This window comes from Hypoxylon trugodes, assembly GCF_022578975.1.
Source record: "Hypoxylon trugodes strain CBS 135444 unplaced genomic scaffold F4822scaffold_6, whole genome shotgun sequence".
Lineage (NCBI taxonomy): Eukaryota > Fungi > Ascomycota > Sordariomycetes > Xylariales > Hypoxylaceae > Hypoxylon > Hypoxylon trugodes.
In genome coordinates this window covers 720,001-743,464 of record NW_026250021.1, presented here as the reverse complement: position 1 = coordinate 743,464, position 23,464 = coordinate 720,001, and the positions used below count along the sequence as shown (strand labels likewise).

The following is a 23,464-nucleotide window of genomic DNA, read 5'->3' as shown; positions in this document are numbered from 1 at the left end:
TGCTCCTAAGTCCGATGTCGTCTGTTAACGCCGATATATGCAATTCCATATCTATTCCCAACCGTGTACATAAATTAGACATTTGGTGATAACAAATCGTATTTAACACATCTCTCCACCTATACAAGAGGTTAGTATCTACGCGATTATGGTCATGCGTCGGGGTGATTGAGCTTACATCTTCAATGCTGGCTTTCATGAATCTCCTCGCTTCTAATCCTGCCCAAACGAAGAACATGGAGAAATCACCGCCCTTCATCATCTCGGCTCCGCTTTGTGCACCCAATTGCCTGAGAATTGGTAACGAACTGCTGAGTAGATCCACATTGGGATCAAGGCTGCGACCGATACCTTCGAGAAGTAAAATGCTGATTACGACATTGACAAAATCGCCCTCTAGCCTCACGTGGTGTTGTCTAACCATATCAAGGACCCGCTGCAAAATGTCCCCAATCTTGACATTGCCCAAAGCGAGTGTAGAACTCTTAACATTTAGGACGAGATGTTGCATCTTTAAAGCAAATACTTCTTTGTCGATGACAGCGTCGGGCTGTCGGCAGCGCTCGCACATTAAATGACCAGCCTTATACCCGTCGAACTCAGCAACAGCACGGAAGAGATCTAGGAAGTTTTGACGGTTTGTGGCATTAAGCTCTGTAACCAGACCAGTATCAATAAAAATCAACTGAGGTCTGAAGCCTTCCTGGTCAATCTTCTTCAATTCCGCCTCCCAAGCTGCGGGATCTTTCCTCTTGCGGAATGGACGGAGTCGCGCAAGCACTTGCTCCGTAACATCGGCCTGGTCCTTGGGGTGCGGTTTTTGGCCGTTAGATGAGTTGCGTAGACTCAAATCTGGTTGATACGCTTGATAAAAGCGCACCATAATGTTCCCTGGATGTAAATCCGCATGCACGAAATTGTCGATAAGCAGCATGCGCAAGAATGCATCCAGACCTTCCTGGGAGATGTCTCGTTGGAAAACCCCACCTCCATTCTCTAGGAAGTCCGCTAGCGGTATACCCTGCGCAAACTCCTCAATTAAGACTTCCCGAGTCGTGAACTCTAGATATGGGAATGGGAACCATGCGGTGGTACGGTCTTTGAAATTTCTTCGAAACTTGGCTAAGTTGGCGGCCTCGATTCGCAGATCAAGCTGTAATTTCATCATCTCCCCAAACTGGGTGACCTCATCGGGGAGTGACAGCCACTCGATAGTAGGTATAATATTGAGTACTGAAGCGAAAAATACCATGATACGAAGATCGCGTCTAACCGTTCGCTCGACTCGTGGGTGCAAAACCTTGACGGCAACATAAGACGATGGAACCCTCTTGGGCATGCTCTTGAGCACAGTATCCACTTTCCGCCGTACATTCCGCCGAAGATTACTACGACTTTCCAAGACATCAACGTCGCCTGGGGCTGCAAGATCTGGCTTCAATTTCGCTTTGTATACCTGCGCGATAGCGCCGACGCCTAGAGGTGTCTCCTCGAACTCTTCAAATATTTCTTGGAATCTCCGGCCGTCGAACGCCTTTTCGACTATTCGCATCGTCGCTTCTAAAGAGTGGGCGGGCGCATGGGAATGAAGTTTCGACATTATATCGCACATTTCGGTAGGGAAAATATCGGTTCTCGAGGCTGCCCATTGACCGAGCTATTCATTGAGTACCTTTGTCAGTTTGCTTGACAAAGTACAATCACATTAATATTGGCGCACCTTAATGAATGCCGGACCAGCCCTTTCCATGCTTTTCACCAAGAAATGATACCACCAGAGGGTACCAGATCTCTCGTGATCGCGGTCCGGCTGGCGACTTCCAATCCATACGGCTGGGACAGCAAATATGACAGGTATGAATATGAACACAAGTTCGACGAACCTGACGCCGGTACAGAGAGGTTCCCAAAAATAGAAGTCGAAAAGGAGGACCAATTTGTGGCCGAGCCGGTATATACCTTCTTCATCTTCACTGACCTTTTTTCTTAGTTCCTCTCGTGATACTTTGAGCATACGACCTTCAGCCGTTTGTTCCGTATCTTCATTGTCTTTCTCAGATAGTGAGACAAAGGCCACAGTCCCGAGGGCAATATTAGCTGAAGCTCCTAATAATCTTGTTTTTAATCGAGGATTTCGCCATGGTGATTGTCCTAAGAATTGAGATCGAAATGTCGAATGCCATCGTCCAAGGTTGGTCGCAGATTTGGTAGACCGAGGAGAACTCCGGCGAATGCAGAACCGGCCAAAAAAGATGACCGGTCGCATCTCTCATGAGTGTGAAACCTACAATTATAACGGAAGATAGGAATGAATTATCATGATGGGCAGTCCCTATGATATTAGTCACAAGGAATTGATCATATCATCGGTACAAGTAATGCTGGTGCAGGTATTAAAGCTTAGTGATGCTACGAGAATCGTGAAATTTGGTTTGGGAACATGGGCGAAGAATCAAGCCATGGTTGTGACGTAGTACATTCAATTTAAACCGAAGACGGCAAAATCCCGGTCGTTCTACACCGAGAACTTTGACGCCATGTGACTATCGATAGTGCACTATAATATTACGTAACACAGCTATCTGGGATTTTTCGGCGCGTGCCGGTTCCATGTTTCCATAATTAAGTCAGAGTCAGCCTCGGAAAACCGAGCGCGGCAAATGAAAAAAAAAAGTCGAATCAATTGAAGACAACGATAACGCCATCACAAATAGTATTTCCATAATCCTATTTCAGTTCTAATTCCTTATATCTGTCCTATAGTATCCTAATTATTTTTTTCTCCATTCGACTTATCCAAACGAACTTTAGTCATGGGTTGGTTCTGGGCAGATGGGCCTCAGGCAAAGACCCAATCGCATTCTTTATCGCATCATTCCTTCACTGAATCTCAAAATGGATTTGGAGGCCGATCACCCCCTGTAAGTTGTCTTGAAATCCGAACACCAGCGGTGTTTTCTAACCACCGTTCATATAATCAGCCAGGATGTCCAATGCACAAACACCAAAAGTCAGCCGACGCGATAACATCTTCCCCGGGCTATTGTCCCGTGAAGCATACCCTGTCCGCCGCCGACCCCCCCTCAGCATGTCCAGTGCCCCATGGTTCATCAACAGAACGTAATGAGTGGAAGAAAGAATGCAGAAGAGAATCTAAGAAAGACTACGAATCATCATCTACACTATCGAAGTTGAACCCTCTCAACTACATGTTCCGAGAAATATCACAAGCCCCCGCTCCAGACCAAACGCACGTGCTTCCCACCTCACGAGAGCCCTCAACGATTCCGAGGGGTGATGGCGATGGGAATTGGGAATACCCATCTCCCCAACAGATGTATAATGCCCTCCTGCGCAAAGGTTACACGGACACGGATGTCACCGCGGTTGAGAGTATGGTGAGCGTACACAACTTTTTAAACGAAGGAGCCTGGGCCGAGATTATGGACTGGGAGAGACGGTTTTCCGGCGGTTTATATAAGGGTTGGCGCATGTGCAGCCATGGCGAACAGAACTTCGAAACCCAGGTAAAGAAGTACGGATACGAAAAAGAGGTGGAAGACTTAAGTCCAAGCCTAGTCAGATTTCAAGGTCGACCACAGGATATGACACCCAAGGCGGCCATGTTCCAAGTCATGGGCTGGATATATCCCGGAGCCTTTGGGTAAGATATAATTGGCATTTCTTACAAGAAGCTGCGCTAATGAGTATCGTAGCACTGAACCACCTTTTGATCGACACGACTGGTACGTTTCCCGAGATATCAACGGCCAGCGCAAAGAAGTTCGCTACGTTATCGACTACTATTCCGGACCACCTGAAGAGACGGGTGAGCCAGTCTTCTACCTCGATGTCCGACCAGCCATGACACCGAGCGGAGCAGCGGAGAGGGCGTTGCGATGGGGATGCGACGTATGGTGGAGAGCGATAGGAGGGGATACACGAGAACGCGAAAAGCTAAATCGGCCAAAGTCGTGAATGATAACTATGTCTTAAACGACCATAAACACAATTAACGTTGATGGGGCGTGGAGTTTTGGTATTTGGTTTGCGGGATGTATCATTAAGGGAACGCTCAACTTTTTTTACGGCGCCTCGCGATGCATCATGACATTTCGGATTCACGAACTTTGATACTCTGTACCATAGTTAGCAACTTCTGCCAACTCCTCTTCTCCCAGAATAGAGATAACGGACCACGTGTTGCGACATTTCCGTGGATCTTCCCAAAGAACGCTACAACCTCAATATTGAAATTGGGAATAGCTGTTAGTTTAAATCTAACCGATCTTAATTAAAATCTAGAAATCAGTGATCGACCCCGCCGTTAAGTGCAAGCGCATTAATAAGTCGGTTAAAATGGATTGCGCTCATCCAACATACCGTACCGTTCTGAACAACACCAGGGAATCATTATCGTCTCCCTTATTTTCCCCTTATTACCTTCGAAATAAAGAAGAAGCAAATTCATTTCCGTAAAACGAGAAGTACAAGTGCGATAGTAACAATTTATAGTTAAGGTGCTTATGCGGGCATCATGGGCGCCAACGATGTACCGATATGTAGCCACCGAACCGTTATTAAAATATATTTGATGCTATAAATGGCCTTCCCGGTACGTTGGTTTCCATAACCCCCGCAGATTCCGTGCACATATTTTGGAATCCGCATGACGTGTTAAGACCCTAATTCTTAAGACATCCTTCGCACATGATCTTCCAACGTGTCCAATTTTATAATTGTAGTAGCTGTCTATAAGACATTCCGCGTATTTAAAGATCGCAGGACGAATCTTGCAGTTTTGCTGCTTCGCGTGGAGTCATAAAGCGCCATGAGATTTACCTATATCTATAGTGTATCTAGGACGCTGCATAGCGTATAAGACACCACTATTTCCGCCCGTAAGCTATTACGGTACGGCCCTATAAAGCAATGCCCACTCATATATCGAAACGTAAGTTATCCCCCTAATTTTCCTCGATAGAAAGCTTAAGTATATGTCTGTGTATTATTGACTCAATAGGCCTATTCGATATTCACAACCTCTGAATTGAGATCACAATTTTAATTCCTGATGCCACAACTCATACCACACGAGTCGCTAAAGTGGAATCTTGAAGGGTTGTTGGGGGGCTATAAGGTGACAACTTTGGATGAATTCTGGATTGGCCTATTAGCGCTGGAGGCCGTCTTGATTACGGGCGTTTTAGGCTTGTGGACGTTGGAGGCCATAGGTCGAAAAGAACAGAAACTCGGTGGAATAAGTCAGACTACACTCTACAACTATAGGAACAAATGATATAGAAAAATGAGATGGAAGTTAAATGCAGTCGTACGTGGGCGAGTAAGAAACGATCTAATGAAGTTAATCCATGGAGATATATCCCCATCTTGATAGGTATGGCAATACTCTAGTGTGTTATAATCAATAATATAGAGGCTCTAGGGAGGTAGCTTCAGTGAGCTACGACCGATAAGAGTAAGCCGAAAAAACAGGTTATGTGCTGGAATAGTGAGCGAACTGTACCCGCTATTCAAGAATTACAGGACTATCAATTACTTGAACGAGTTAATTGGTGCGAGGAGCGGCTATACGCCCGCTGTAAGCACGTGGCACAGGCCTTTCCTTACAGGTGGGCTTAAGCCTTACAACCTTGGAAGGGATATGCCCACCGCGGGGTAGCAGTGAATCCCTATTTAGCTCCTCTGACCCCGCCATAAGTCCTAGAATTTCACAATAGAAATGACAGGTCTTCGGAATGCTAGACCATCCCAGCTTCAACTTCCCTACGAACATTTTTCTACACCGCTCATCCATGCCTTATCTGGCAAATGTGTTTGGGATTAACACGTAGCAATCTCGTAATTGCTATTTTGGTAGCGAGGCCCTCAGAGCCTTGTTACTCATTACTCTCGCGAGATCAAAAGGTGGCAGGGTGGGACGAAGCTCAAACAGAGAATGACTGCATCTCTCGATCTAAGGTGGGTGTCGCGCTTCGCGTTTGCGAGCGAGGCAGCGAATTACCTATTAGCGTAACATTTGTCGTCACATCGATGAGCTAGTAGAGCTGAATCGGTCAGTTAGGGTGCAGTCGGATAGTGTGGGCGGATTTAATCCTGGACAATCAGCTTGCAGATAATCGCGATGACAGACGCGAGGAAGCGGGTTGTTAGTGAGTAATGCCCTCTATCCACGAATGGAAAGCCGAGATTCAGCTTACAAATATTTTCTTAAGGGGAGCTTCAACCAACATAACATGAAGCTCTGTATGATATATAAATAATGTTAGTAAAAGAAGCTGGTGCTTTGAATATTTCCCTTGTCTAATCTTCTTGGTTGTACTGAATCAAACTTGAATCAATAATTTCTTTTGGTGATATTCCTTGGCGCTATCAACATGACGTCTGCACCCCCTTCTAGCTCCCTTCTCCTCTCCGGGGGAACCATTATAGCATACAAAGAAGAGACTCAATCACTAGATGTGATTCGTTACGGCGCGGTACTCATCAAGGGCGACACTATCGCGGCGCTATACGATACCCCCAATCCAAGTGACGTGCCAGCGGGTACAGAGGTCGTCGACTGTACGAATAAGATTATCTCGCCCGGTTTCATAGACACACACAGGCACGGCTGGCAAGCAGCACTGAAGACATTAGCTCCGAACACAACCCTGGCCGACTACATTTTCCGCTATAGCTCCCCTGCCGCAGGATACCTGTTCACACCCGAAGATGTTTACATCGGACAACTCGCCGGTTTGCTTGAGGCCCTCAACGCCGGCGTGACAACAACTCTAGACCACGCTCACCACATCTGGTCACCCGAGACGACGAAGGCTGGTCTACAAGGATCAATTGACAGCAGTGCCAGGGTTTTCTGGGGTCATGATTTCCAGGGCACCAAAACGTATCCGCTCTCAGATCAAATCACTACTTTTAAGGAGATAGTAAAAACAAAATCTCCCACAGACGACCTAACTACTGTGAGTGCGGCGTACGACCAATGGGCGCACGCCTCGCAAGAAGATAAGGAGGCGATTGTCAATGTGGTCAAGTAAGCGAAAATGCGATCCAATATAGCGCTGAATAAGAGCTAATAGAGAAAAGGGAATTGAATATCCCAGTTCTAACAGTCCATTACGTGGGCGGTGCATGGGCGCGTAAGTCTCCTAGCCAAGTTATACGGGATTAAAGGGGATATACTAACTGTTACTTTAGTCGAAAACTCACCGGAAATCCTTCAACCCACTGGCATCCTAAACACTGACACAGCTGTCGTGATCTCCCATGCCTCCGCAATTACAGCCGCGGGCGCCAATATCCTTCGTGCCACCAACCAGTTTATCTCCATCACGCCCGAATCAGAGATGCACTATGGGCATTCACACCCTACCTCGCATCTCATACAAGATCAAGGCTCGATTGGCGTCGACACATTTATGACCTTCTCGACGGATATGATAACCCAAGCCCGCTTATGGCTCCAGAGAACTCGCACCCGCCTTTTTGATGAGGTCCTCGATAAATGGGAGGTTCCTGTCAATAACCCTATGTCAGTCAATCAAGCCTTCCTCATGGCTACTCGACAAGGCGGATTAGCGCTCCGACGTCCAGACCTAGGTGTAATCCGAGTCGGAGCCAAAGCAGACCTCGTCATTTTCGACGGCCGCACGCCGGCATTGCTAGGATGGCGTGACCCGGTCGCGGCGGTGATCCTACACGCAAGTGTCGGAGATATCGAACATGTCATAGTCGGCGGCAAGTTCGTAAAGAAGGATGGCAAATTGACTTATGCCAACTACGAATCTGTAAAGGATCGATTCCTCGCTAGTGTGGAAAGAATACAGAAAGCCGTCATTGAAAGGCCTGCTCCTGTGTTGGAGGGCAATTTCTTCACTGGATGTGGATATGGTCGTGCTACGGAGGTGAATGTTACTCGGAGAGGGAACAACGGTTATGGTGAACAGTTCCTCCATTAAAAACTGATGTATATATGTAAGCGAGTGGCTCACCGAAAGTGAGAGCGAATGCTGCGGAATATCTGGGGACGAAAGACGCCGCTCAATGCTATTACGACACGAAATCTCACATTCTCGATGGATATTATTATATGCAAGCCATATCAAAAATCAATGAAACTTGAAATTCGCTCTTGGACTAATTTCACCAACTACTTCTTCCCTGCAGACTGTTGTTGAAAATACCGAGTCATGGTATACCCAGGCACACGATTAGTATGGGGAAGTTCATCTAACCCATTCCGTCGACCGAAGAAAGATATGCAAGGTTGTGCTAATCCTTGAAGTCCATATTTTAATCAGTATAGGTCAAGGTAACGCTTCCATCCATACTTCAAGCATTATATAATACTCATATTATCTTGAATTGTATGCCTTCTCGACAACCCGGTACCTGGGCTACAGGAATGTTCCGTGAAAAAACTTGTGGGCTTGGCATACATTTCTTGATTTGCAACCCGAAAAACCAGGAAGCGGGTGGGTATGGAGGTAACCTTATCGCCGTCTCCAGCTATCTCGAAGGGGGGTTCCCCGTCTGAGCGCAACTGTGGACAGGGTAGAGCTTTTGGTTTGGAATTCTGTAGGCGTGCATCCATCACGCCGTTCCTGAATCAGCATGGATATGGTGTAAAATCATGGCTGATAATTTTCTATGATCGTTGGAAAAGTACCATTCGACTTCTTGAAAGGATGGTTATGGTATGTGCCTTATGATCTTGATTTCAGGATATGTCCGGGTGGGTCAGGGGAAACCCTGGCTGCGATCTGGTGATCAAAACTCCTCTTATTGCCAAGGAATGCATAATATTACTCATTGGCGTGAATATGCCTCAAGATTGAACATGGAGCATAATTCTTTAGCATCTATTTCTTCGCTTCGTTGGTGATTACTTCGTGCCCGGGAATATTGCTTGTATTATGCGTGACCTGCTACACGATATCCGTTACTTGTTACTCAGCCTCTATGTAGTGCGACGATTCCGACAACCGCGCCAATCATGACCGCCGAAAACAACGATAAAACGGTATACGAAGCGTTAGGGGTGGCCAGATGGTATTGATGACACATGTCTACGTCGGCACTGTTTAAGAATAATGCAGTCTGTAACAGTAGCCAAGCTCGTAACAGCGGATACCTGGCACATAACTCGGCCGCTAAGGCTCTAGGGTTGGCTCCTTCTTGGCCCTGTCTTTCCTCAAAGGGAGTACGAGGATCAACTATCAAGATACAAGGTACGGACGAAAGTTCATCGGGGCCACGTGCCGGTTACCCAAGGACTTGGAGCCTTGGAATCATCATACATCAGTGCCAAGCGCTAATCCCATACGGAAGTATGCTTCAGAGTTGCTAGTTAAAAGATAATGTCCTATATATAAGAATGCGTGCCGTTTGGTGCTACCGGTGCAGTGGACGTACCCGCTCACGTCGCTGCTAGAGTACGCTATCGATGACCTGTCTCTTTTAGTTTCTACTGCCACAAAAGAGGGATTTGCCTCGGGTTTGGGATTCTTGCTTATTTTGAAATCGTCAGGTTCTGGCCAAAGTCTGAATCTGCATTGGGATGGGGAACCGATTTACTAGAGTGGACGAAACCGCTTGGGTCCAATCGGGATCAAGCCTATTTTGCCTTAGTCGTCCGGGATGCCGGAGGCTAATCGTAGCACAGACTCCTATCCGCCCGTTCTATACTATATCAAGTAAAAAGCTCGCCAGGTATTTTAATTACCATATGACTTTGTGGTTCATAGGAAGTATCCAGCATAACTATTGCAGACCCTGAAAGATAGTTCAAAAAGACCCCGAGTTCTAGACAGCGAGTTAGACGACCAAATACGCAATAGCAACGAAATCTGGAGTGGTGGAACTGACGGTAAAAAAGGGGCTCTTGTGTCCCTAAGCTAGCCGGCACTCACTAAGAAGTGCATGATGCTGTTAGGTATAGGTTTTGTGGGCCAATGAACCATAGGTATTATCTTAACTTGTCGGGGCAACTCTTCCTCTTTCTCTTATTAGTAGTCAGGCTCGCTTCTAAATTCCCGGCTTGACGAGGTGGTGTGTCGTGGGCATCCGGTGGTTTTCTGGGTTTATGGCAAGAACTTGCTTCGACGCTTCTGCCTCCGATAGACGACAGTCCTTATAACCAAACTGGGCGTCATTTCGAAATTTACAAGGTTGCCTAGCGAGACAGACATCGGCCACGACTACCAGTCTACCCGTCAAAATGATTGAGCTTGGACGAGATGACTACGATGTCTTTGCCAACAGATTCCTATGGTCTGTTCTCGGAATAACAACAAGTATGTCCACCAACTCCCCTGATGACTTTCGATCCTTACAGTATTTTCTCGTATAGTTATCGTTGGGCTTAGAATTCTATGTCGTTTGCGTTTTGGAATACACCAACGGGCGGGTTTAGGCTTGGACGACTATATCACCATCTTCTGCCTCATACTCAGTCTAGTGGTTTGCATACTTGTAACAATAGCATCTGGGTATGGTCTTGGAAAACACGCGAGCGAATTGAGCGACGACCAGAAGAAACACGCACTGAAATACAACGCCATAATAAATGCGGTCTTAATCTGGCAATTTTCACTACCAAAATTTGCCATCATTGCCATTCTAAAACGAATACTCAACTACGGTACAAAGACGGCGGTGTTATTCTGGACGCTTGGAATCACTTCGCAGGCATGTTTCTTCGCAGTTTCGGTTTGGTGGTTTAAACAATGCGATCCCGTCGAATTTGGGTGGGATAAGAGCATTAAGGGGGGAACTTGCGCGGATATCAGTGTAATGTCTAACCTGGCTTACTTCACCTCGGCCTATTCCGCATTTCTCGATATTTTCTTCGCCTTCTATCCGATTCCTTTTATTATGCGATTGAACATGCCGTTACGAAGCCGCCTCGCCGTCGCGGCGGCTTTAAGCCTTAGTTCCCTTGCGTTTGTTGCATCAGTTATCAAATTATCTGCACTTGGGCAATCCTTTGCTATATCAGAAACAGACCCGACTTGTAAGTTATCTTGTCAGCCACGTTTTGGCCATTCAATTGCTTACGATACATGTTCAGATCCTGTCCCATACCTCGATATCTTAGGCATGTCCGAGGGATACATCTTAATAATATGCTCCTCGCTCCCTGCCCTCGGGCCTCTATTCCGGGCGGCGAAGGGGAAGTTGACGAGCCGCGATATTAGCGCCAGCAAATCAGGTGCGAATGCTGGATTGAGTGAACAAAGCCTACATAAAAGCTTTGCTGCTTCCAAGGACCAAAGGCTTACGGATGAGATTGAGCGTTCCATTGGAGGAGGAACTTCGTCTAGCGTCGACGACATACCGCTGGTTACTTCACCCATGCCAATATCTTCCAGCGCAATGGATACTAGCATCCAAAAAACGGTGGATATTTCCATAACTTCAGAGGCAATAGAACCCGAGTCGCATACACAACAGCGAGGAAACAAAATATTTTAAAGGCAAAAAAAGCAATCACAAAAACTATATGCCCCCAAGAGGAGTCAGTTGGCATAGTAATATATCGAAATAATATCTACGCATTATCTTACTGCAGTTGCTTCGATTCAATCCGATCGCCAATTTTTATGTGTATCAGGGTAAACATTGAATACTATGCCATCTTTCCACTGTCAAAATATCCGGAACTGATACCTGCCTAACCTCAATATTCGTTTCCCACTAATTGTGAGTTGTTTTCTCGCCGTGAGTAGAGCGATACAACCCGTTTATTATTCCTACTCTCTTGGCTTCTTTGGTGGTGGACCCCCTATTAATGCAGCAGCCTTAATATCTAGCACACCCCCTTGGCGGAATGCTTGTAAAAACGTAACACCGTCTCACGCGAGGGCGCTATATGGTATAGCGTGAGGAGACTGTTGTATACTAAGTGATGCGCTAGTCTTAGCTCTCCAAACTCCGCCAGGTCAGCAAGATGACGCGCCCCATTACGTCAAATTTTACTGCTACACTAATCCCCATACTCGCTTATAATCACAAAGAATTTACTGAAATATCTAGTGTCTAGAGTAGGTATTAACACATTGTACCGAACGACTACTAGTAGATATTGAGAAGCATAGCATTATACGAATTTCATATCCGCCCAGCCTACCTAGGTACCTACCGTTTGGCGCAATCTTTCAGGACATTAGTATCCCAATTTCTCCCTTGGCGTTGTGAATGATTTGAGTAGGTGGCGTCCATAAACTAGTGTTTAAAATATTGATTCCGCTCTATGGTCGAATCTGGCCTGCCAACCTATTCCAATACCATTATCAGGACCAAATCGACGCTAAGATTCAGGGGTCGACGGAAAGTGGATGCGATTCGAGTGGCGAATACCTTAATCAACGGTTGACCTCGTGGCATGTGGAGACACTATATTCTTTCATGTAGTAGTGTATATATACCAAGCCATGTCCTGCGTAAGCTCCTCCGCTATCATCTATTTTTTGGCATCGATCAAATCTCTAAGATGGCGCTTACCGCGGTATTCGGCGGCTTGGGAGATGACAGTCAAATATCCATAGTACTAAAAATCTTGTGGAGCACCAACCTTGAGGCATCGCTATCCCGATTAGTGTTTTTTAGGGCCATTAAGCCATATAATATCACAAATCCGACTTGACGATAGTTAAAGTGTTCTCATAGTTTCGCAAACTAAAAGTGTATTTGTTGAGATAGAAAAGTAGTCACTTCAATACTCCCACGGGGCCGGTTACAGGTGCTTCCAATTCGTCCGCGCTAATTCCCTAGCGACTAGTTCGTTCGACCATCGGCGAGACCGTTGGCATGTCACTCAAAATGCAATCTAAGTAGGGCTTAGATCTAGGTCCCTGAATCGACGTATATCGTACGGGCCGCATTATCGCCGTCCCGGAGGGATGGTTCTGTCGCTTACTAGTGGTGATGGCGAAGGCCACGTCCCCGAAAAACTTTGACTGCGCCATCCGCGAGTATCATTTAGTATTGATAGCTGAAGATTCATGCCAACTATACTAACATAGGTAGGTCGAAGCTAAGGAAGCAATTTGATGTAGCCAGCAGGTGGGCACTTTGCTTCTGAATGCAGGTGTCTGTATGATTGCCTGAAAAAAGCGTGGCAACGGGTTAGCTATTGGGTCTGTTAGATTACCTAGGTATGGGGGTCATAAACAGCCAAATTACACCGGAACTATCTAATACCGGGCTGGTATCGTGACGCAAATCTTAGCGGTTGGGGCCACGGGAAGTACTATGGGATAGAATATCCCTACTACAAGGGATTGAATACCACCGTTACTGAACGCTCTTTGGTGATGGGAGGTACTTACGAATACCAAAGAAAAGCAAAGTAGAACCATCGTACGATACAATTTCCGAGAATCCCAGCTTCGACGCCTTAGCTACAGGCTTGAGTTTCCAGGTGACATTATAGGACTCATGATGTCCGACTAACTCGACTATTCACACTGTTATGCGGTACTTCTCCTTAGGGTATCATGCTGTGTTGTGTTTTCCCCTATTATCTACCTACCTAAATAACTAGAGTACGACAACGAGGCTACTGGGATTATTCAAGACTAGCATAATATAATAGATGCCACATCGTAAACTACCTAGGTATGTTACGAGGGGAGCTATAGGAAAAATCTCACTCATCATTGAATGTGTCTAAGGGAACCCTTTCACCCGAACTTACCGAGGATAATAGCTCAGGCAATGAGATATACCAAGAACTAGTCAGAAACCTACTCTAGACCTTCCTTAAAAGAAACCCGTCGTTTTGTAGCTTCTGAAAGACCCCCTCTGGATCGTATTTCGCCGCAGCGTCCCGTAGTCTCTTCAAGTTCTCCGCACCGTAGCCACCCAGAACATTCTGCGAAGTGTGGGCATCATTCATAAAAATGAAATCCAGATGTTTGCCCTTTTTCTTGGCAAGGTTTATAACATCTTCCGTAAACTCCTTGAGTGCCTGCGCAGCAGCAGCATCCCCAGTTTCATCCGGCCATTCGGCAACTATGGCCCACCCTAATTATCATTATTAGCTAAACGTGCCGTAGAAGCACATGTTCGGCCCTACTCACAACTCTGAGATACCTTCTCAAGTCCTAGAGAGTTCCCGCCTCTGTCTTCTCCGATCTGCGCTGTAGCTGGTGATGCGGGTTGGATGGAGTACCATAGGTTAACCCCCGGGTACTTGGTTTTCCCTTCGAGCCAAAGGTTATGTATATCGATATAAAGGTCATATGACACTTTCGTAGTAGTGGTATAAGCGAGCCGTCTATTGGCAATTAGCATTATTTATCCAAGGACTACTTGACTAGCCACTCCATACCTGGCTGCGGGGCCTAGGATCCCAATGGCCTCGATTAGTGTTTTTAAGGTACCTTTTGTGGTTGGCACTGCGGTTGCTTGGAGACTTTTTAGGTTGAAGAATGTCTCAATAAATTTTGGTTGAGCCGCTTCTGTATCTAAATAGAAAGCTCCGACGGCGATGAAGGCGGGGTTGACAGCCGTGAACATGCCAATCTTGGAGTCCACTTCCATGGCCGTTTGGGCTTCGGCAGTAGCGCGAAGGACCTCATCATAGCCAGATGGGTCATACATAAAGACTGTGTACTTGACCTCAATGAGAGGGTATGTCTGAATATCAAACCTTGTGACGATTCCTATCATGTTTTCGTAAGTGATTTAAACCACAGATGAATTGTTAGATGAGTTTGAAGAGATGCTTACCAAAGTTCGAGCCACCGCCCTTCAACGCACGGAAAAGGTCGGGGTTTTCATTGGCATTTGCGTTGACAATGGTTGAATCGGCTAGGACCACCTAAACCATTGGTTAAGACCTAATAACGATATTTAAATACGGTATACATACCTCAAAATTCTTGACGCTATCCGCAGCTAAACCATGGTGGTTAGGAAATGCCGGCATCCCACCTAGCACATGTCAGCATGAAAGTAAAGAAAGAACTCGTTATGCGGTCAGCGCAAGGAATTAGATAGATTAACCTCCAAGAAGATACCCCGACACGCCTACATCACGTTGGCGCCCACCAATTGCTGATAGGCCTTTTTTATCCAAGAAGTCGTACACGTCCCCCCATATGCATCCCGCACCTACACGCAAGACTGCGTCATCCGCTAACTCGAGCGATTTGAGATTGAGTAAGTTTACCAGGATACCGTTGCCATCAATACTATTGCCACCGGGGTTTGTATTGTGCCCACCACAGCGGACGGCAAATTTAGTCCCAGTCTGCCTAACAATCTTGAGTATCTCGGCGACATCATTCATACTCGAGGGCCGCACAAAGCAAGCAGCGGGAAGCCAGCAGGTTTGACACCTACACAGCATTTGTGAGTAAATGGTGGAAGTAGACAAATGTTCCAATTTACCATGGTTGATCCTTTTCGGATTGGTATTGTGCATCATCTGGGACAGCTACACGCCCCGGAAACGCTGAGGTCAAAAGATCACGGGCGTCAACCGCTGCGGTAGTCGGGTCGGATGTAACAGCCATCTCCAAGCTTAATATCAGCTGCGCAACAGTACTAATATTTTAGAAAGAACCAGAGTCTTTGACCGTATTCTGTTGCGAGTTGTGATGTCTTGTTAAATAGCATCTGACAGGCGGCGAGGAGTTGGGCGGGGATGTCAGCGATTTCCGCTCTGTTAGCTTAACCCCTGCTCTGCGGCGTATGCACGTCCATGTATGTTAGAACGTAAATGTAGCAAATCAACGATCAGGATCCGGCAAGGAGAGTATCATAACCATAATCATTCTACAACTGGATACGTAGGACAATCCCCTTTTCGATGGAGTGGGGTATCAAAGAACGTGCCTTTTTCTAAGGTTCCTAGTAAAATCCTGAAGATCAATACCCGAAAGACTATCAGGAGAAATACTGTATTCGCCCAATGAGATTCCCTCTCACGGACAGGGCAGGGACTACGGGAAGGATTAGTCAATTTTACCGATTCATCTTGGCCTCTAATGTAACAATAAGCGGAACTAGCTTGGGTTCTGCGAAAAGGTACTTTTCTTACATTTATACCCTATCGCGCGTTCTTTCATCTAACATAACAATCCTATACAGTATTAGCAGTAGATACATTGCTCGCGCTACGTCCATAGAAAAGATTTGGAAAATGCTATGTTGATTAGTAATCAAGCGTATCGAATAGGGGAAGCTGGCTGACTCAATGCTGACTCGGCAGGTTTCAGGGGAACCGTCTGCTGACATAATCGATGATATGCTTACATGATGGGAATTGTTGTACTACCTGTACGAATTGGCGGCGAAACCTCTTCTTCCCGAGTATATGAAAGCCCTCATGAAGTACAAACCTGATTGTATGGATGAATGAGTAGTATTTTAGCTATTGGTGCTGCATTCTATTCGAAAAGGACCTACATCAAGAAAGAGTCAGATTGACAAGCGACAGACCTAGCTAGGTGAATGAAGTGGATACTGAAATTTCATAGTTCACCTCATAATCTTGAGGCTTCCTCCCCTCAAGAAAGCGGCAGTTCTGTCATCATAAATTTAATCCAATTAGTGAGCCAAGTACCTGGTCATTGTTTTACGTACGTAGGGGTTCGAAATTTTCAGCATCACACGAACAGATAAAAGCAAACATTGCTCTACTTTCATCTGGACTGCACCTAAGCAAATAGCACCATGAATACATACGTACCCGGTTGCTTTTGCTGATAGGGATTTCTGGGACTGGAGTTCGGTACTTCCTTAGCTAGATGGATGGGCAAGAAGACATGGCATCGTTTTTATGCTATATCTTGAAAGATTACTAGTAAAATGGATCTCTTGGAATTGAAAAGGTTGAAGCTTATTCTCTCTGCTTTACCTCTTTGGCTTAGGCACTTAGTAATAATACCGCTCGAGATGAAAAATCTACCCACGCCCAAATTTAATTAGGATTAGGCCACAAACGCTTATAATCGCTTATTACAGGTTGTTTGATTGGCTCTGTGGCTAATAATGAAATTGTAAATCGCGGAAGCAACCAATCTAGAAGTCGTGGATTACTCTTATGTTGTGCTTCGGTAAGACAGTTTCTTAAGGCACCCGGTTGCTAACGTACCGCAGGGAGGAAGTATCTGCGCACCTGCCTATTATGCTGTAGGTAAATGCTCAGTTTTCGCGCGCTAGGACGTACTAGCAGCATATTGTGGATTGCTTGTTGTATTCAATCCAATAAGTTTGCAATTGTTGTAAACCTACTTAGTTGCCTTGTGTGTGTAAATAATCAGTTGAGTCCGTAGGTAGTGCTTTCAAAAATAGGCAGGTGCGCCTTACACTGTCCACTATTACCTGCGTACCACAGTCAACCAGGTACCCTTATCGAAAAAGCTTCTCGGGTATTTAATCGAGTAATTTGTGCTTTTGCTATCGAGGCAACCTTCCCGTCAATCACCAAGTGACAGGGTGGGCACCGTTTCTTCTCTTTATCACCATTTTTAACCTATTATCACCTCCAGAACACACAAACGCTACGAACATCATCAAGATGTCGATTCCGGAGAAGTGCATTGTCCTTGTGGCAGGTGGTGGTCCTGCTGGATCCTACGCTGCCTCAGCGCTGGCCCGCGAGGGTATTGACGTCGTTGTCCTTGAAGCCGATAAATTTCCTAGGTGAGTAACTCCGCCGAAATATGATTCACGACATAGCGCTCGAGATGATTCTACTTAGATATTTATGTGGCGTATAGATACCATATCGGCGAAAGCATGCTCCCGTCCGTGCGACACTTCTTGAAGTTCATCGACTGCTATGACAGGTGGGAGAAGTGTGGATTTCGTATCAAGGTAATTAAATCCTACATATAAAATATAATGCGCCCCATACTAATGAAATTTTTTTCTTTCTAGAACGGCAGTGCCTTCAAGCTGGATCCTGACCATCCCGATACCTGTAAGTGCTTCCTAGTTTGGTCCCTTGATTCACAATCTACTAATAATTTTCAAGACACGGACTTCCTTGCCTCAGGAGGTCCTAAAGGCTACGCGTGGAACGTAATCCGTTCCGAAGCTGACGAGCTTCTCTTCAAGCATGCCGGTAGTTGCGGTGCCAAGATCTTTGACTCCGTCAAGGTCACCGGTATCACATTTGAATCGGACACAGCAGCTAGCGTAGCACCAAAGTTCGATGGTCAGAATCCGGGACGCCCTGTGTCAGCAACCTGGAAACACAAGGATGGTAGTTCGGGAAGCATCTCTTACGAATATCTCATTGACGCTAGCGGAAGACAGGGTATCCTCAGTACTAAGTACTTGAAGAACCGCAAGTTTAATGAAGGCTTGAAGAATGTTGCTAGCTGGGGTTACTGGAAGAACGGTGGTATCTACGGCGCTGGTACCTACAAGGAAGGTTCGCCTTTCTTTGAAGCATTGACTGGTATGTAAGCGAAGCCATTCTATGAGAATATTCGTACTAACTATTAACGACCTATCAAGATGCTAGTGGTTGGTGCTGGTTTATCCCTCTGCATGATGGTACCCATTCTGTCGGTATTGTTCAGAATCAAGATTCGGCCACTAAGAAGAAGCGATCCATGGATTCAGTCCCTTCTTCTAAGGAGTTCTACCTACAATCTCTCGACTTTGTCCCCGGTATCAAAGAGCTCCTGTCCAAGGGCGAGCTTGTATCCGACATCAAGTCGGCATCCGATTGGTCTTATAACGCTTCGAGCTATGCGTTTCCTTATGCGCGAATTGCCGGCGACGCCGGTTGCTTCATCGATCCGTTCTTCTCTTCAGGTTACCACCTGGCTTTGAACGGGGGTCTCACGGCAGCTGTAACAATCGCAGCTGCTATACGAGGCGATTGTGACGAGAATACCGCAGCGTCGTGGCACTCTAAGAAGACAGCGGATAGTTACACCCGTTTCTGGTTAGTCATCCTGAGTGCCACAGCGCAGATTCGAGACCAGAACAAACCAGTGATCCACGATTTCAATGAAGAAAGCTACGAGAGAGCCTTCTCTCTCTTTAGACCAGGTAACAAGCTCGTCTCCGGTGAAATACCCTTAGCCGCGGCCCCTACTAATCAATAAAATGTTTAGTTATTCATGGCACGGTCGATACCGTTGCTCCAGAAAAGCCGACCCAGGCAGAGATCTCCCAGACGGTGGAATTCTGTTTTCGCTCTCTCGCTTACATCCCATCCGACACGCAGGAAATCCTTATCGCGAAGTTGAAGAACCTCAGTCTAGAGAATGAGCATGACGACGAGAAGAACGACCGTATCATTGATGACATTGAGAAGTCTCTTACGCCGGAGGAGTCGAACATCCTGGATATCCTTCGCGGAAGACGAATGCTTCGAAACGAGGACGCCGTTAGCCTTGTTAACTTTACCCTTGACTCGATCGACGGGCTCGCTCCCAACATGAAGCGTGGAGAACTTGGTTTGATCAAGGCCAAGCCAGTTAAGACCGACCGAGCCCAGCTATACTCCCCCTCATACTTGAAAATCGGGCGACCTGACATCAGATCTCAGAGAGAAGGCACTGCCTCCGAGGCCAAAAAGGATGAAAATTGATCAAGCCCCGTAGGTATTACGGACGAATCACAGTCGCAATGATTCCGAGTTTTATGGGAGAGCTAATGATCTGGTCCGGTTTACCATTTCACCAAAATTAGTTCACCCATACATGGAGGGAGGGAGGGAGGGAAATAATGTTAGAGTACAGAAATATGGTCATATTGGCCTAGATTTGCCTGTGATGCGGGCGTTGTGATGATATATGGCGCCTTGGCGGTGCGATGGGGTAACGGTTACGATTACGTACCAGGCAGACCCTGAAGGGATAGGTACCGAGGTACATGAACGTTGATATAGCCGCTTCGGTATCCCCGCTTCTGATAAGTACCAACCTTTAGGGCTGGCCTCATATGAATTCTACGATTTTCATTCTACTGAATATTTGCTTTCGTTTTCCGACCTGTGTTCCCCCAAAAGTAGTACGAGTAAGGGTCTGTAATTATTTCCTAAAAAGGAAACTATGGATCCCGGCGTCGGCCCCACTCCGATCGGTTCTGTTCCGATTGTAGAGGAAGCCACCGCCGTCCAGATTGCCAGCTTAATTGACGTGTGGTGGGGTTCATTCAACAGCGACTTTATTCAACGGATTTACCCGCAAACAGTAGAAGGGCGGCTTTGGCTCCAGCGTGCGTTCAAGAGGAGTCTGAATGCCGTTCCTAGCCCTAGGGACCCTACGACAAAATATGTCATTGTGCGCAATCCAGAAGATGGTACGTACCTAGGTACCAGTGTTATCTCCTGTTACCTTTATTCACAAAGCAAGGATCAGCTGATTGGGGGCTACTAGGACGTCAAAGATCCATTATATTTCTTACTAACATTCTTTTACATAAGGTGCTCCTGTTGCAATAGCTGTATATCGCATCATACCAGCGGGCTGTGATCCGGAGCGTCGGTCTTGGCGGGTGCGGTGGTCCGGTTTCGAGGATTTACCCAGCATTCACGAGGACATTTTAGCGGACTTTTTTGACCCTATGGAGAAGACGCAAACATATCTTTTAGGAGATCGCGCTCACATTCGTAAGCCCATCCCCAGTCCGTACTCTGGATGCTCCATTCCATCCACGATATTGGGATGGAAGCTCATAAGAGCTGTAACTAATGATGATACTTAAATTAGATCTCGAGGCGTTGGGTACGATTGAAGCTCACCAGAAAAAGGGATATGGGACTGCATTGATTAAGTGGGGAACTAATCTCGCGGACGGAATGGGCGTCGAGTGTTATCTTGATGCCAGCCCGGTGGGAAGACCGCTTTATGAAGCGAATGGTTACGTGGTGCAAGACGTATCTGCCGTCCTAGAGAAACCTGCTGGGGCTCCAATGGTTCGACCGAGGAAACGTTAGGGCTACTTGTAGGTGCCCAGCCCGTTCCAGTGGAGGACAGTTGTTAAAATATAAAGCATCATTGTTGATATTTATTAAAAATAGTATGCATAGGACGGTAATAAATCACTATTTCTTAATAGATTTAGCGACTAACGCTGTTATTATAGCGCACCCAGGCCATATATACAGCGGCTTAGTTAGTCTATTTAGTGCGCTATGGTCCGCTCTATGAGGGGCCGAAAATTGCGACTCACGTCTCGCTTTGTTTAGTGTAGCGCCGAGGTTTCTTGCATGTGGGTAGCACACCACCTTCGTGCTATTCTTAAGCAACGGGGCGCTTCACCTACCTTCTTGAAGTCTCACTTCACGATCCAACGTTTTCGCACTACCAGCACGGCGCCCCTGCTTGGACGTTCCGTGGACTTAGCATGAATGCTGGACACCAACTCGCGAATGAGCTCATTCAGCCTGCGCAAAGAATAATATGCTGATGTACGATATGGCACCAAGCTTCGTTGGAGATGCCGAGTAGGACGGTTTCCTCGGTAGACATGAATAGGCATGTCCAGGCGACTACTTAGTGCATGCAGCCTTGTGAAGTTTGATGTCCATTTGCCTCTAAACGCACTCCCTGATGGGTCGTAATGCAATTATCGTGGCTGGTTGGCGCTAAACTTAAGTTCTTGAATAGATGGTTGAATGACAAGTCCCCGAGCCATTTAAAGGGCTTATCGAGAGAAAAGGGGCTTCCAGGTCTGTGGCTATACAGAAAGAAGCCCCCAGGCGGGAGTAGTGTACCTTCAGCCACTACCGTCAGATCGCTTGAATCGATTGTCCAGTCCCCGGTTACGTCTGTATCTATTTCTGCCGGCATAGGATCATCCAGGATCACAGAGTCATCGTAGATAGGGTCGGGGAGGGAAGTAGTTAAAACGTGGTCTTGCCCGGTATGTTGCTGCGCCTCGACGACAGAAGCTGAGTCGTATATGATGTTGGCTTCGGGAGCCTTGGGGCCACGGATATTCGGTTCGGCTGAGATTGGGGTGAAGTCAGCTGGCTTAATTTCCGTGAGTCGAATCCGTGTGCCATCTTCGCATCGAACCTCGACAACAGTATCAAGGATATCATTGGTCGTATTTGCGCGTTCCGAATTGGAGCTCGGCTTGGCTCTACAATTTCGTCTTGCACGTTCAATTCTCGATTCTGGGATTGGCCTGCCGTTCAATACGACGCGACTGTGGGTGTTTTCGGGGAGGCTGTCTATAGTCTTAAAGATTGCTTGCCATTCTTCTGACTTTAATCTCCGCCGAGCCTTCCAAATTTTGAGCTGCGCCTCCAACTGAGAGATGCTTGAATGCTTCAGGTGAGAAACTGTTTAGTCATGTTGGGCCAGGACCATTCTTACGTGATGCTGAACGCATGCTCAATTCGCAACCGATGAATGATCTCCTCCAGCGGGATGTCGGCACTCAAGTATAGGCTTAGTATAGCGCTTTTGTACCGCGACCAGTCGCTGTCGGGAATCTTGGCTGTCCGAGTAGGGGCCATAGTGACATTTGGGGCAAACGTTGACAATGACAATGTGCTAATGTGACAATGGACTTGGGAGAAATGGATGAAGGATAGATCATGGAGCTTTGTGGACGAAGAATAAATGCAGCGGTGTCTAAGTAGATACTTAACACCTTTAATAATAGGAGGCTACGACTAGAACCTAGGCGCTTGTTACTCTCTAGTCTCGGGCCGCCGCGGGTACACGTAAGTACTAAGGTAGGCTCTAGCCCAAATTTTCAGCCACATCAGGTTGTGTCTTCCGCTCAGGGTATGTCACAAGGATTTGCCCCAGACTACGATTGGGTGAAGTATGTAGTGGCTCTACAATTGCTGCTTCCTGCAGTGGAACTACGCGAGCATAACATATGACCTGTTTTAAGGGTTAGAAGATACCTAGGTACGAATCAGACACATCCTGTCGCTACTTGGGGTACCTAGCGCGTAACCTATTAAGGGCGTTGGTAAGGGCGATTGCCTACACAAGGCTAGCAGAGTGGTTGCACATATACTTGGGAATCTGCTGTATGATTGGTAGATTTCGGTAGCCTGCCAGTGGCTGAATATCGATGCCATATCCTGAGAGTACCTACCCAGGTTATGTTCTAAGACAAGAAATCTGTTCCAATTCGTCGATGCGTCATGGCTCGAAATTCGAAGTAATTGTACCTAGGTAACCGTGAGTGAATTTCAACTAGGAAGTGACTTAGGATATAGCAGGAATATCAGGATATGCCAAAAAGAAATGAGAAATAAGTAATGAAGTAGGGCGTAGCCAAAACGTATAAATAACGGCCGACCGCCATGGAATTAGGGAAAGCTAGTGTAGGTCCTCATTGCATCACCAAGGTCCATATCCACGAGCAGTCCAAAATCAACAAGCTACAATAGAGAGCAGCCGCAGTCTCAACTCCTCAATCATGTCATCGTCTCCGAAGACCGAAGACCACCAAGGGGACGAAGGAAGTAATTCGTATGTATCATAGTCTA

The 23,464-nt window shown here is 46.5% G+C and overlaps 10 protein-coding genes across 10 annotated transcripts; 7 read left to right on the top strand and 3 right to left on the bottom strand.

The window, feature by feature from the left end:
• Positions 1-74: 74 nt before the first annotated feature.
• F4822DRAFT_430094 (ABC1 family protein) lies at positions 75-2,266 on the bottom strand (the record flags this gene model as incomplete). Its single annotated transcript, XM_051461218.1, has 3 exons — positions 75-119; positions 179-1,657; positions 1,721-2,266. 3 exons carry the CDS (start codon positions 2,264-2,266, stop codon positions 75-77), a joined length of 2,070 nt encoding a protein of 689 aa, XP_051313114.1.
• A 345-nt stretch (positions 2,267-2,611) lies between these two features.
• F4822DRAFT_406174 (cytochrome c/c1 heme-lyase) lies at positions 2,612-4,575 on the top strand. The gene is made up of 3 exons (XM_051458368.1): positions 2,612-2,921; positions 2,982-3,664; positions 3,717-4,575. The coding sequence occupies exons 1-3, from the start codon at positions 2,814-2,816 to the stop codon at positions 3,976-3,978; spliced, it is 1,053 nt and encodes a 350-aa protein (XP_051313113.1). The 5' UTR covers positions 2,612-2,813; the 3' UTR covers positions 3,979-4,575.
• A 47-nt stretch (positions 4,576-4,622) lies between these two features.
• On the top strand, positions 4,623-5,405 carry F4822DRAFT_406172 (uncharacterized protein). The gene is made up of 2 exons (XM_051458367.1): positions 4,623-4,954; positions 5,024-5,405. Exon 2 carries the CDS (start codon positions 5,075-5,077, stop codon positions 5,297-5,299), a length of 225 nt encoding a protein of 74 aa, XP_051313112.1. The 5' UTR covers positions 4,623-4,954; positions 5,024-5,074; the 3' UTR covers positions 5,300-5,405.
• Positions 5,406-5,745: 340 nt separating this feature from the next.
• Positions 5,746-6,318, top strand: F4822DRAFT_279551 (uncharacterized protein). Its single transcript, XM_051454857.1, has 3 exons — positions 5,746-5,982; positions 6,082-6,173; positions 6,237-6,318. Coding segments are annotated over exons 1-3 (243 nt in total). The 5' UTR covers positions 5,746-5,832; the 3' UTR covers positions 6,238-6,318.
• F4822DRAFT_406170 (Metallo-dependent hydrolase) lies at positions 5,746-8,681 on the top strand. The gene is made up of 3 exons (XM_051458366.1): positions 5,746-7,057; positions 7,111-7,163; positions 7,222-8,681. The coding sequence occupies exons 1-3, from the start codon at positions 6,399-6,401 to the stop codon at positions 7,980-7,982; spliced, it is 1,473 nt and encodes a 490-aa protein (XP_051313110.1). The 5' UTR covers positions 5,746-6,398; the 3' UTR covers positions 7,983-8,681.
• A 1,562-nt stretch (positions 8,682-10,243) lies between these two features.
• On the top strand, positions 10,244-11,499 carry F4822DRAFT_430091 (uncharacterized protein; the record flags this gene model as incomplete). Its single annotated transcript, XM_051461217.1, has 3 exons — positions 10,244-10,319; positions 10,376-11,038; positions 11,096-11,499. 3 exons carry the CDS (start codon positions 10,244-10,246, stop codon positions 11,497-11,499), a joined length of 1,143 nt encoding a protein of 380 aa, XP_051313109.1.
• Positions 11,500-13,527: 2,028 nt separating this feature from the next.
• Positions 13,528-16,008, bottom strand: F4822DRAFT_406166 (6-hydroxy-D-nicotine oxidase). Its single transcript, XM_051458365.1, has 7 exons — positions 15,424-16,008; positions 15,037-15,371; positions 14,903-14,964; positions 14,761-14,851; positions 14,360-14,693; positions 14,109-14,305; positions 13,528-14,052 (listed from the first exon to the last, which is right to left on the bottom strand). Exons 1-7 carry the CDS (start codon positions 15,546-15,548, stop codon positions 13,778-13,780), a joined length of 1,419 nt encoding a protein of 472 aa, XP_051313108.1. The 5' UTR covers positions 15,549-16,008; the 3' UTR covers positions 13,528-13,777.
• A 1,549-nt stretch (positions 16,009-17,557) lies between these two features.
• Positions 17,558-19,591, top strand: F4822DRAFT_444090 (FAD/NAD(P)-binding domain-containing protein; the record flags this gene model as incomplete). The annotated part of the gene is made up of 6 exons (XM_051463187.1): positions 17,558-17,682; positions 17,760-17,856; positions 17,920-17,962; positions 18,017-18,445; positions 18,505-19,047; positions 19,113-19,591. The coding sequence occupies 6 exons, from the start codon at positions 17,558-17,560 to the stop codon at positions 19,589-19,591; spliced, it is 1,716 nt and encodes a 571-aa protein (XP_051313107.1).
• A 342-nt stretch (positions 19,592-19,933) lies between these two features.
• On the top strand, positions 19,934-21,092 carry F4822DRAFT_406164 (uncharacterized protein). Its single transcript, XM_051458364.1, has 3 exons — positions 19,934-20,304; positions 20,429-20,614; positions 20,715-21,092. Exons 1-3 carry the CDS (start codon positions 20,055-20,057, stop codon positions 20,939-20,941), a joined length of 663 nt encoding a protein of 220 aa, XP_051313106.1. The 5' UTR covers positions 19,934-20,054; the 3' UTR covers positions 20,942-21,092.
• An 8-nt stretch (positions 21,093-21,100) lies between these two features.
• On the bottom strand, positions 21,101-22,939 carry F4822DRAFT_279505 (uncharacterized protein). Its single transcript, XM_051454856.1, has 2 exons — positions 22,329-22,939; positions 21,101-22,272 (listed from the first exon to the last, which is right to left on the bottom strand). Exons 1-2 carry the CDS (start codon positions 22,469-22,471, stop codon positions 21,501-21,503), a joined length of 915 nt encoding a protein of 304 aa, XP_051313105.1. The 5' UTR covers positions 22,472-22,939; the 3' UTR covers positions 21,101-21,500.
• Between the last annotated feature and the right edge of the window lie 525 nt (positions 22,940-23,464).

Excerpts from the sequence above, each read along its gene's own strand:
- F4822DRAFT_406174 (XM_051458368.1), top strand. The coding sequence starts at position 2,814 with ATGGGTTGGTTCTGGGCAGATGGGCCTCAGGCAAAGACCCAATCGCAT. Across the intron at positions 2,922-2,981 it reads TTGGAGGCCGATCACCCCCT|CCAGGATGTCCAATGCACAA; the intron begins GTAAGTTGTCTT and ends TCATATAATCAG. Across the intron at positions 3,665-3,716 it reads ATATATCCCGGAGCCTTTGG|CACTGAACCACCTTTTGATC; the intron begins GTAAGATATAAT and ends TGAGTATCGTAG.
- F4822DRAFT_406172 (XM_051458367.1), top strand. The coding sequence starts at position 5,075 with ATGCCACAACTCATACCACACGAGTCGCTAAAGTGGAATCTTGAAGGG.
- F4822DRAFT_279551 (XM_051454857.1), top strand. The coding sequence starts at position 5,833 with ATGTGTTTGGGATTAACACGTAGCAATCTCGTAATTGCTATTTTGGTA. Across the intron at positions 5,983-6,081 it reads ACTGCATCTCTCGATCTAAG|TTAGGGTGCAGTCGGATAGT; the intron begins GTGGGTGTCGCG and ends TGAATCGGTCAG.
- F4822DRAFT_406170 (XM_051458366.1), top strand. The coding sequence starts at position 6,399 with ATGACGTCTGCACCCCCTTCTAGCTCCCTTCTCCTCTCCGGGGGAACC. Across the intron at positions 7,058-7,110 it reads GCGATTGTCAATGTGGTCAA|GGAATTGAATATCCCAGTTC; the intron begins GTAAGCGAAAAT and ends AATAGAGAAAAG. Across the intron at positions 7,164-7,221 it reads CGTGGGCGGTGCATGGGCGC|TCGAAAACTCACCGGAAATC; the intron begins GTAAGTCTCCTA and ends CTGTTACTTTAG.
- F4822DRAFT_406166 (XM_051458365.1), bottom strand. The coding sequence starts at position 15,548 with ATGGCTGTTACATCCGACCCGACTACCGCAGCGGTTGACGCCCGTGAT. Across the intron at positions 15,372-15,423 it reads TCCGAAAAGGATCAACCATG|GTGTCAAACCTGCTGGCTTC; the intron begins GTAAATTGGAAC and ends AATGCTGTGTAG. Across the intron at positions 14,852-14,902 it reads ATAGCGTCAAGAATTTTGAG|GTGGTCCTAGCCGATTCAAC; the intron begins GTATGTATACCG and ends CCAATGGTTTAG.
- F4822DRAFT_406164 (XM_051458364.1), top strand. The coding sequence starts at position 20,055 with ATGGATCCCGGCGTCGGCCCCACTCCGATCGGTTCTGTTCCGATTGTA. Across the intron at positions 20,305-20,428 it reads TGTGCGCAATCCAGAAGATG|GTGCTCCTGTTGCAATAGCT; the intron begins GTACGTACCTAG and ends CTTTTACATAAG. Across the intron at positions 20,615-20,714 it reads AGGAGATCGCGCTCACATTC|ATCTCGAGGCGTTGGGTACG; the intron begins GTAAGCCCATCC and ends TACTTAAATTAG.
- F4822DRAFT_279505 (XM_051454856.1), bottom strand. The coding sequence starts at position 22,471 with ATGGCCCCTACTCGGACAGCCAAGATTCCCGACAGCGACTGGTCGCGG. Across the intron at positions 22,273-22,328 it reads GAGCATGCGTTCAGCATCAC|CATCTCTCAGTTGGAGGCGC; the intron begins GTAAGAATGGTC and ends GAAGCATTCAAG.